Consider the following 12,465-nt stretch of genomic DNA (forward strand, 5'->3'; position numbering starts at 1 on the left):
TAACTTTATCTTGGCACTAGAAATGAGGATCAGTCGTGTCCTACCCCTTTTCAGAGGATAAAAATAATACAAATTTTACAAAATAGACGAAGGTAGGTGTCATTTTCTATGTTTTTTTTTTGCGCTGAATCGAATCAGACAATACCCATACTTATTAGATCAATATTTTTCGAGGGACAATAGACAATATTAATAAAAGGGCTTTGTCGAAAAAAAAATGAAAAAACACGTTTGTATTCTACGATTTTGTGTAATATTCTTTTTCCATGAAATACAAGATCAATCGCCCTACCCATACTTATAGGATCAATATTTTGCAAGATATGAAAGATTTTTGATGGTGAAAATAAAAAAAAACAAAATATTTTGAGTCAAGAGTATGACTTAATAAGCAAAAACAATAGGGAAACTTTTACACTAGGTACAGCATGTAATATCAAATAGAAACATGTTTAGTTATTAATATTAAATCAATTCTTCATTTAAATTATTAAATTATTGAGATCATCGTCATTGATTTCTATAGGGGAAATGCCTTTGCTCCAAGTTGGAGCAAGAATACCCCTCGCATATTTTGATAATAGTCGAGGAGGGGTCTCCCAGTTTTTACACATAAGATCTTTAAGAGTAGAGTATCCATTTTTGTACGGGCAAAATGTAAGGGCCATTATTTCATCCGGAGCGAACAAGATCATACCACCATTAAGGCAGCCCCAACCCCACTCTTCAGGATTTAGTTTATTTCCCAGCCATTGATGGAATTGATAGTATGTTCTGAAAGATTTTAAAAAAAAATATGTAACGATGACTTTCAAGAGTGACGTTGCTGAGTTTGGCGCAATACAGTTGTAGGAACAAAGATTCATCTGCTCTCTGTATTTGTTCAACTGTAGCAGTGGTCCTGTTAAAGACTACAGAATACTCTTCTAGGCCGGGATTTATCTGTGGAGTTTGAGAAGCACAACTTGAAAATGCATTTGTTGTTGTTGAAGGTCGGTTGAACAAAATATTTTTCTTCTAACTCCACCAATTTTGGATTTAAGCAACAGTACAGGATTCTCAGGATCACTGAGAGCAATTACCAACACATCTACATCTTGAGTAACTATTGTTGTTAAGTGATGTTTAGATTGCTCTATGGATCTTTGTACAATTAGAACAGCTCACTTCGAAGTTGTTCTGCTTGAGATGATCGGTCAACATATTTATCAACTGGTTTTTGTTTTTAAAATTTTAAAAGTATGAGTATAATCTCATTCAATTAAGCAAAAAAAAAATTCATAGAAAATGACACTTCACTCGCCTATTTTGTAAAATTTGCATTTTTTATAATTCCTCCTCTGATGACCATACCCCGTGAGAGGAAGTTAAGACTCCTAGATTTTGGTAGGACTCGACAAATCTCCATTTCTAGTGCCAAGATGAGGTTGTAAACAAAGTTTGAGTGTGGTACATATTTTGCCGCCAAACTGTCATTTGTAGTCTTACTTTACCTATAGTATTTGCATGTATAACATTAACGTAACACAATTTGCCTATTTATTAATTTTAGTCAATTTTTACATGGTCCGTTTCATTTAATTAACAATTTAGTGCATATTAACAAATCAAAACATTTGCGCAACTAGCTCATGGTTTACGAATGATATTTGAACTTAAGAAACACATTCTACCAGGTTTTAGCAAAAAGTGAGCGGTTATTTCATTTTCCATAATCTGTTACATTTTCACTGTACTATATAATTTCGGTTTCTGAATAAATAATGTTTGCTACAGCCTACTTGACAAAATGTAACAAATTCGTAAGAGGTTCAATAGTACACTAATAGAAATTTTGCGTTAAATCGAAGCATGGGGAAAATTGTTATGGTAGTGTAGGTGATGTCGCCAGAATACTTCACTTATTGAATTGAAAATTTATTTTAAATAAAAAAAGATTATAAAAACAAATATTATTGTAAACAATATTCCCAACAAATTGAACTTTTTTCAATATACTGAATATTTAAATAATTTTGAAATGACAGAGAGGCTTGAAAAGGTTTGTTTGAATTTTATTCTTAGTTACTTTTCCGTACTGATTGGTTGTTTCTTTGTATAATTGAAAAACTTTAAATAACCCCCTTTTAACCCCCTCAAACAATCATTTTGGATAACAATATTAGAATGTTCAAAATTTGAAATAAAAATTTTAACCAAAAGTTGTTTGAAATATTGTCATCAATAATTGCTAGTCATAATCGTTTATCCCGTAAAAGGTAAAACTAATATTACCAAATTTAACGAAGTTAATTGAATTCACTCCTACCATTCAAGCCGCCTTTAATGGATTCCAATTATGGAAATTTAACTAAAGTGTTAACTTCATACAGATTCTGTATAAGATGGTAAAATTATCTCTAAAGCGGATGACACACGGTTTACAACAGCAAAATATAAAACTATTTTTACGAAATTTTAGATTAATGTCTTTTAATTTATTTTTGTGTTATACTAAATCGGTTTTCGAATAGACATATGTTTCAAAAATTAAACGATTGATAAATAATAATCACATGGGCATGAATGATTGATGAATGATGCGTGAATGTATGTGTGTTAATTAAATTCTAATTTAAGTAAATATTTTAAAAAACAAAAAAAATAATAAAAATAATATTACATTACGTCGTTGTCAACAATGAATACAAAAAGAAAAAAGGAATTAACAATCACAACAATAGTAGAATGATGTATTACACAAAAAGTAATGATGAATTAAATAATTAAATTTTTTACAGTACTTAATAATTAATTAATTAATTAATAATAATATTTAATTAAAAATAGTATTTTTTGTATGATACTTTAAAAAAAAATTTTTTTCCTTTGTTTTATTTATTCTGTCGAAAATGATTCAAATATATATTTGAGTGTTTAAAAATTCCGGTGCTGCACTCGTATCAATTCAGTTTTACAATCGAGATGTTTCGAAAGTGAGATAAGTATTTAACAATAAAATTCGAAAATGTTAATGCCATTATTGAATCGAAGGTTCCGTACCACTTAGTATTCTACATTTTTGTTTGTCCTTTTTTCTTAACGATACCATAATGTATTTATATGAATTCAGGATCTGATGCTCTATAAGCGGATCTTATACTACTCAAATCATTCAAAGATAAGAAAAAATTTTTGGGCTCTCTGTTATATAATTTTACGGTCCTTTAAATCATTTTAAATTGGTTATTTCTACCATTCTGAACATATGTCCAATCAACAAAGGTTCTGAACATAAATAATTTAATCCGTCAATTGTCGTTTACTTTCAGATATTTTAGCGTATATTTAGAATGGCCAAAATAGTAAAATATTAAAAAATTAACCCCTTTGAGTAAAATATTATTTTATATATTAGAATAAGTTAGTTGCATTCTTGATTAAATAAATAAATAGATTTAACATTATGACTATTTTTGTACCATGTATATATGAAATATATCGGGTTTACTAAGTTTAGTCCCAAGTGTGTAACGCTTAAAAATATTGATTCTACGAACAAAATTTTGGTATAGGTGTTCATAAAATCACCTAATTAGTCCATTTCCGGTAGTCCGCCCGTCTGTGAACACGATAACTCAAAAACGAAAAAAGATATCAAGCTAAAATTTTTATAGCATGCTCGCGGCAGGGCGTAAAAAGTGAGATCGAGTTCGTAAATGAGATAGAAATTCGTAAACATCACTGTTTACCCTTGAGGGCGCAAATTATATAGTATGTATTATATGGGAATATCAGTTCTGTGAGGCTATCTAAGAGTAGCTATCTTTCTTTACTTATACATTATGTAAAAAAACCAACGATTCCGTAATCACAACTGTCTATACATGGTATTTCAACAATTAACTCAGTCAATTGTTTATTCTTACTTGTTATTCATCGACATAGACGAAAATTAACAAATATATATTCAAAGGATAAAATTTCTTTTGAACACTTTTGCTATTGATATTTGATCGAAAAAATCAAAGCTACAACATTAAAAGAAGTAGTCTCCTTTTCTGTTTACTTTGAGTAAGGTTTTTTTTATGTCAATAGAAATTAGAAGTCTCTTGCCACCAGACGGAGCTTCATTGAAATGATTTTGAATGGTTTGATTGCGGAAAATGTAACTTAGTAACGTAGAATGGACGATGTTTGTTTAATCTCAATATTATTCTACTGTCGATGAATTTCCACCTATGTGTTAACTTAAAGTACTTCTTCATCATTTTTAACCAAACTAAAAAATTGCCAATATAGTTCTATCTAAACCACGGTTTTTTAATCTTTGTTGTCTTCGCCAAAGTCTTGAACAATTTCTTAAAAATCGATTATTATATGCTTCGTCAACGCGTATATAAATTTTGTAGGGTTTTAAATCCCGAAAAGAAAATATTTAATCGTCGTAACCCCAAGTTGAAACTTTTAAAAATGAACCCTATAATAAGTTACATATAACAAATTGATAAAAGTGCTAGAAAATATTATTTTCCAACCATTCAATTATATTCTGAGTAAAAATTATTTAACGGTGATCGATAATTCTTAAATAACAATAAATAGGTAAATACTTTTCTGGTGTACAAATTTCAGAATACAAAATTGAGCATTTCACTGTAAAAATATAATAAATTACCCAGAATATTAAGTACAATTATCACTCGAAGCTAGTAAGTTTTTAACGAATTTTCGACAAATACATTTGAATCATTTATTTATTTATTTAAATAAATACTTGTAATTATTTGGGGCGGAATGTAACATTATTTTATTTACATCTTTTTCATTATTAGCTAAATAAAAACAAAATAAAGCTAATTTTTTTTTTGTTGTATAAAATTAGTGCAGTGCGACACACTAAGGTTTTTAAGAAATTCGTTTTGGTTTGAATAATTCTAGATTCAATAATTAATTCATTTGATTAAACGCATCCCGAAATATTTCATTTTATTGGTTATTTTGATTACTTTTGTACTCGTGATCATATTTTACTTTTTGGCATGAACAGTGATTAGATGAATTATTTTTAAATATATAATTCGTTCAATGTTATACATGGTGGGCACACTAACCAATTCTCTGCGATTAGAAACGGAAGAAGTGTGTGATTTGTTGTAATACATTCCTGATCTCAAAGACTATTTTTACAGTTGCCAGCCATAATAGAGTTATAATTATAGTGAACATTTGAACAACTCATATTCAATTATAATTATTAAAAATTGCTAGCTGGTGAATGCGGTGAAGTATTTAACATCGTTTAAATGACTCAGTTCCCGAGCGAAAAATATATTATTTTGCAATAATTATCTTTAAACAGAATGTGTAATAATAAAAGAGTAGTCTTTTTTCATTATCAAACCAAAGATTAATAACCCTCTGACGATATTCATGCTGTATTGCAATTACAGATTCGCTCCTCTGTACAAAACAATTACAGGTGAATATATGTTAATCTAAGATTAAAATGGAATGGAAATGTTTTGAGTTAAGAAATGTATTGCAACAACCACTACTCTCCTCTTGTTTGAGTTCGAAAGATACTTTCCGTTCATAAAAAATTTGATTATTATGCCCCATTCTGTATTTAACAAAAATAAATAAATTTTAAAGAATCATATGCCTGTTTTTAAATGAATTGTATAAAATTAATTAATTTTTGAATCAAAATTAATCATGATTACTTTAAGACGATAATAACAGATAATGAAGATTTGACTTAAATTAATAGGCTTTGGAAGGTTTGTTTTTAATTTGAAGAACTTCAATTTTATTTAAAAAATTAATTTTTTTTTTTTTTTAATTTACAAAATATTTTTTTTTTTTTTTTATACATAGTTTTCTACTAAAAAACCTTTTTGCATCGTATCACAATAAGATTATATTAATTTTTATTATTGGGTACAATTTTTTATGACCTCAATTTTTTTTAAATATAATGATCGCGAAATCAAAATTCTAGAAGAGGCTAGATCTGTATTACTTGTTTTTTTTAATTCAATTGTTTTTTCCTACCTAATTGTCTATTCTTGATTTTTTTGGTAATTTAGCTTTGGGTATTTGAATTTGTATTTGAAAAACGTTTGGATTTAATTCTGGAAACAAAACAGTTTAATTATTGGTCAGATACTGAGTTTTAAAAAATAAATATTGTGTTCCTTTATTGTCCAATCGTTTATAGATGTATCTGTCTCGTTTTAAGCTAGATTGTTTCCTTCAATTTCTTTTACTTTTTTTAATTTTCTTATTTTTGGATCCAAAAAAAGATGTCACATCTATTACGTGAAAACACGAAGAATTTCTGAATAGTTGAAACATAGCTGAATCACCATGATTGAAATTCAATTTCAGTAAATTTCGATAAATCTATTCCGCAAAATTATTTTATCGTAAAAGTCAATATATGTGAATATATTTTATGTAGTCACTAGAGAGCCCATTGTGATAAAAAGTGAATATATTTAATTTAAAATAAGGCAATATGAAGCTTTGCCAAATTCACATAAAAAACCTCAAATTTTAGAAAGTACATCAAATGTATTTAATGCAAGAATTCTTAGTAAGAAAATGACAGACATCTCGTACTCCTAGTCCTACCAAAGGCAAAAAAACTACGGTAGTATTTTATTTACGATACTGTTTCTAGGCTATTTTTAATGTGACCAATGGGCAAACCAAAATGTTCTAAATTTATAAACAAAGCAGGATTTCAATCCTTTTTTCTTTTAAATATCTGTGTTTATTGAATCTTATTCCAAAAATTAACCCCTTGTTATTAATGTGTATCTATTTATTCGATAACCCTGGCCTGTTTATCTAAAAAATATAAGAGTGTTTCTGTTAGATATCATTTATCAAAAATATTGAAACACAATCCATTATTTTCCAAAAACTAATTCAATATTCCCATAACAAAATTTTTTTTATGTATTTTAGAAATTTGTGAATATTTTTTTTTACTGTATTTGATTGAAAATTATAATTAAGCTTGTATTTTTATTTTATTTATATTTTCTTTATAAAACGCATAATTATACCTGAATGCTCTCGATTCGAGAAGTTAATGACCATTATAACTGACTTATTTTTATAAATTGTATTATATTTATAATTTTTTTTAGTTATTTTTTGTTTTTTTATTATTCTTGAACTAGACCGAAAATATAAAAATTACTTATATAAAAATATTATTTAATTTGAAGAAATCTACATAATGCTATTTTTTTACTAATAACAAACAGCAGTACTTTCCTTTTTTCTTAAAAAAATTAAATGAATAAACAACTATCTTCTTTCACATCATCAGTTAGATGTAAAATCACATCATATTTTAATAGATTTTAATCAAATAGATTTTTATGAATTTAACATTGACTCTTCAAATATTAATTAGAAATATAGAAAGACGATAAGTTCAAACCCGTTAGAAACAATTTTACTATGGTTTAATTTGTATATTCACGTTCGGAGAATGTTCCTGAATAAGAATAAAGAGTATGTCGGGCGATTTTTTTTATTTGCAACTACAGTATAATTTTGTTTTTTAACAGGGATTGTTTGATTCTTTTTGATCATATTACATATGAAAGTTAGATGTTATCTTTTCATAAGGTTATTTAACAACTAAAACTTACATAATTGAATGAAGTAATCAGCTGTAATTCTTCATTGGTATTTTGTTTTCTTCAAAGATTACTGAAGATTTGTTATTCATTTTTTAAACATTTTTCTTCACCGTTGAAAATTATACAGAAAATGGAAATTGTTTGATGACAAATATGAACTTATCATCTTCTCTAATATTTGGCTTATATAGTTTTGACAGTGTTTTTCTTTAAAAAAATTTTTTTTTCAATTATATCAATTTTTTTAGAAAGGATAAAAAATTTAAAAAATAACTGAGTCAGCTTAAATAATGAAATATGCATAATTTAAAAAATAGCGTAACAACTACATATCTTTTACATAGATGATTCAGCTATTTAAACTACCTTTCGGATTGTAAGTCTAACCGAAATTGTGAAAGAAGATAATTCAGACGAAGATCAAAAAAGAGGTATTACCTCCGTTAAGTCTACGTCTGAAATCAATCGCTAGCTACTTTTTTCGTTGGTCAGTTACTAACGAACTTCCCAAATTCAGAACATTATTTTTTTTTAATTTTAAATTTTGAGACTTAATAAAAACACACACTTCTAGGCTTACATGGAAGCACTTATTTCAAGATCAATTTTAAAAGAAAAATTTTATGTTTTCATACATCGATAATATTTAAAGCCATCTAAAATTTATGATCCTGAAAAATGAGTGTGTGTGTTGAATGTGCCTTGTTTTTGATACCGACAATGTCTCCATGTCTCTCGACGACAATTTTATAAAATAACAGATATGCGTGATGTTTTTTTATTTTATTTTATTTTTATTTTTTATTTTTTATTACAATAAATATAAAAAGCTATTTTTATAACGCATGTCGTGGCGAGAGACAATATACAGAGTGTCCCATCATTTAGTTAACAGTCATTATTTTCTGATAAATTTGGCTGTGATGAAAAAATGAATTTTTTGTTTTTTATTCTGCCATATCTTTGATGATTTTTAAACGATTTTAATCATATAACAACGTTGGCTTAAAAAATATCTAAAGCCCGACAAAATAAAGAAAATATTTAAAATTTTGGAATACTTTCCACAACTTAAAATAAAATCTGTTAATTAAATTGTGGTATAAGCTGCATAATACTAACATACTTGAGAATATTCTGAAATTTGGAAATCCAAAACAATGGCACTGTAAGGCATTATTACGATTAAATGATTTGAGTGGTATCAAATAACTACTCTGGCTCATGATATCAAAACCGAAAACAAAAAAAAAAAAAACAAAAAAGATATTTAAATTTTATATATTTATATATATAAACCTAACTTAAAATCTAAATTTTATTTTAGTAATAATTTTTTTGTTTTTTTTTCTTTTAATATTATTTTCGCTAGAACTTATCTTGGAATAAGAATAGATTATTTGTAGCGGCTACAGCAATTATATTTTCAGTGGGATGCCATGCAGTATGTAAAATTTTTTTATTGAAATCTAAACAATCTACGCTAATTTCATCCTTTTTTCGTTTATTCCCTGTACACACTTTGCGCGGTTTTAATACAGTTTTTGGTTTGGCAATATCACGTGATGCTTCTAATGTTGCTTCACGCTTTGTTGTACGATCAAACATACGGAAGAAATTATTATATGAACCGGTCATTATTGCTGTATCGTTACCATTCCAACAACATTCGAATTTATCGAATATACAATCGTTTTCATATAGTGCACATAATCTTGATCGTAAATATTCGTGTACCTAAAAATAAAAATTAAATTTATTATCTAGGATGAAAAAAAATCTTAATTAGACTAAACTGAGTATCAAATGCTAGAAGGGTGCCTATGTAAATGCTTTTAAAAAAATCTCTGACATTTGCTGAATATTTTTCCAAATTTGTTCGTGCTTTTAAAAATTGAAGTTTTGCGATATAGTCCTTAATGAGAAATTAACGGAAAAATGATACTCACTGTACTCTTTAAACTATAGGTCACAGATATTTAACTCATTTAAAAAGACGATCAGCAACTTGATAGAACATTAACATAAGACACTTTTCCATTCCTCAAAAGTGATTTTGTGAGTTTTAAGAGATTTACACAGATTTGTTAGTTTGTTTTTAGAGATTTACGGAAAAAGAAAATTCTGTAGGTTATTTAATGTAGCGAACATGTAAGACCACATTTAAAAGATATTATTTTAAAATTTATTTCCTCAATATCTTCTGCATAAGAAATAAAAATTTGCTTTTTTAGAATATTTTATTTCCTTGTAAAAATTATTGTATTAAGATTATTAGAAATTGTTTTATCTCAATAAAATAAATTAATTGGTTAAACATTCGATTAGCTATTTTGGTACGCTATTTTTTCAATAAAACTTGATTAGATCTATCAAATGCAATTAACAAGTTTTATGCACTCTCATACATTGTAAATTCTCTGTATGGTTATTAGTAATCGAATATTTGCCAACGTTAAAATAATAGATTCCTAATAATATTTAAAAAAATTTTTATAGCCCGACAATTGCTGAGCCTCGACACATACGTTATTTCTAATAATATTTTAGATACTCAGTTTTTTAAGAAAAATATAAAGAATAAAAACATACTGGATAAGTTTCAATAGGTCTAGTTTCCATATGCAAATCCCATACTTTTACAGATAAATAATCCCTAGAAATCATATACCGCCCCGAATTTGATAGTTTTACATCGGAAATACTAGATATTATTTCTGAAAAGAAACTTCTATTTGTTGGATCTTCTGGTTCTTCAAATAGTTTTGCATGTCGATCGCATAATGCGGCTGCTCTCATATCACATAGCCTTATTGTACCTATAAAATTTAAAAAAAATTGTTACGTATAAACCCCTTTTTCAAGGGTGGTACAACTCAAATAAATTATTTAACGAATAAACTGTATTCTATCACGGTGTGGCAATTGAGTTCAAAAATAAGGAATCTTTGATTATAAATTTTACATAAATGGTATTGGAAACTTACCTTGGAGAAAAATAAGGATCAAGGATGGGAAACAGGAAATGTCTGTGGAAGCTTACACATATTTAAAGCCTGAAACATAAGAATTTAAGTTAAATTTAACAATAAGTAAAACAAATTTTTGAATTTTTCAAAATATTATTTTATAATTTATAATAGCTTGCCAAACTCTGGTAATATTTTCAAAACAAGTACATTTGATTTTGAGTTTCCAAAAAAGGACAAATATGAGGTCTAAATACTGATTCTTTGAACAGATGTTCAAATGTATAATTTTAATTATAAAAAAATGCTTAAGGCGCGATTGTATTTAAGCGTTTATCACATGCGGGAGACGTAATGCGTCACGCTAAGATTAATTTTAAATAACAGTGCTTTGGTTGTCGTGCGGTATCGGTACAAACAGACAATAACAATGAGTGTGAAACGATTTCTTTTAATATATGTGGTAATGCTAGTCCATACGGTATAAAAATATTTGAAAATCTTATTTTTTGGTGATAAATTGGATAATTTAATTTGACAGTAGTAGTGTTATTTCAAAGTAGAATCAATTATTTAAAAGATCAATCTTTAAAAGTATAAATGTTGGAGAGTAAAATTATTTTTAAGCACAAATATGTTAAAGCAGATTTTTTAAGTAGTACCATTTAGGAGTAAAATATTTTAAAGTATTATTATTATTAAAAAGTAGAAATATATTGAAATAAAAATATTTTAACGCAGAAGTTATGTAATATTAATTTTATTTAAGAAGTAAAATTGTGCAGTAGAAATATTTTGACGTAGAAAAAATATTTTCAAAACCAGGATTAAGGAAGTTTTTTAACAGTCATTAATCAATATTTATTTCTGTATAAAAATAAAAAAAATTTGAAAGCAAAAGATATCATAGGTATGTTATTGTCAACTGAGTCTATACTTCTCTAACATGTTTAGCAATTGGACTTTTACAACTGCGTATGTATTTCCAGTATTGACAAAATATGGAATAATTACCCGAAAATTCCGCGTCATTAATTAAGAGCGAAGCTAATGTATCAAGCCCTACAAACATAGCATAGTAGAGTAAACCTGACAAGTCTTGAAGCACCGCACGTCTAATTAAAAATAATAAGTTTGGAAAATATTACTCCAGGAAACGTAAGTTTCAAGTTTCGATAAATTATATATTCTTATTTTAAAGTAGTGTTATTCAATACATTCATAGTATTTAACCAAAATTTTTAAAAATATACCAAAGAAAATTGGTTTCGAGATCGATAATGTTTCAGGCTTTAAAAATGCGCCGAAAGGAAAATTTAACTAATTAGGTTTCATTATATTTCAAATACCGTACTTTCTAAGCTAACTACAATATCTATTATGATTCTTGTTACAGAGGCTGTGTAAAAATTTCGTTTAGAAAAAATGTTTTTGTATTCTAGTTTCGAACTTATTCTTCAACGAATATTTTTATATTTTCGAATTTCGTTAAAGCCGAAAGTGATATATCTTACTAGGTATTGGGTATTGTTCAAAAATCAATTTTTGAACTACTAATAGCATTAGGGCTATATGATTACCGTATAACTACATTTCCGAATTAATATATTATTTTGCTGGTACGTTCGTTAACATTACTTGAAATACGTATGTAGCGAAATACTTATTAATCACGTGAGAAATATATAATCTATGAACTAACTGCTCGGGAGGAAATAATTTCGATTACTTGCTTTCAGTTTGTTATGACGGTTTATCAGCCCTCTATTCTATTTTTCTCGTATATTTATCTTTTAGTTAATGAACCTGCATTCTTTTTGAATCAAATTTTAAAATCTACGAACTTAAGA

General features: G+C 27.1%; 1 protein-coding gene across 3 annotated transcripts in view; it reads right to left on the reverse strand.

Annotated features, from left to right (window-relative positions):
• Positions 1-8,993: 8,993 nt before the first annotated feature.
• Positions 8,994-12,465, reverse strand: part of LOC123298495 (protein phosphatase PP2A 55 kDa regulatory subunit) — a 41,823-nt gene continuing 38,351 nt past the window's right edge. For all 3 annotated transcript variants that reach the window (XM_044880514.1, XM_044880523.1, XM_044880532.1), the window contains 2 exons: positions 10,239-10,465; positions 8,994-9,383 (listed from right to left, as the gene is read on the reverse strand). In XM_044880514.1, coding sequence (XP_044736449.1) covers positions 9,015-9,383; positions 10,239-10,465 — 596 coding nt within the window. In that variant the 3' untranslated portion in view covers positions 8,994-9,014. The remainder of the gene's footprint in view (positions 9,384-10,238; positions 10,466-12,465) is intronic.

Source organism: Chrysoperla carnea, chromosome 1 (genome assembly GCF_905475395.1).
Source record: "Chrysoperla carnea chromosome 1, inChrCarn1.1, whole genome shotgun sequence".
NCBI lineage: Eukaryota > Metazoa > Arthropoda > Insecta > Neuroptera > Chrysopidae > Chrysoperla > Chrysoperla carnea.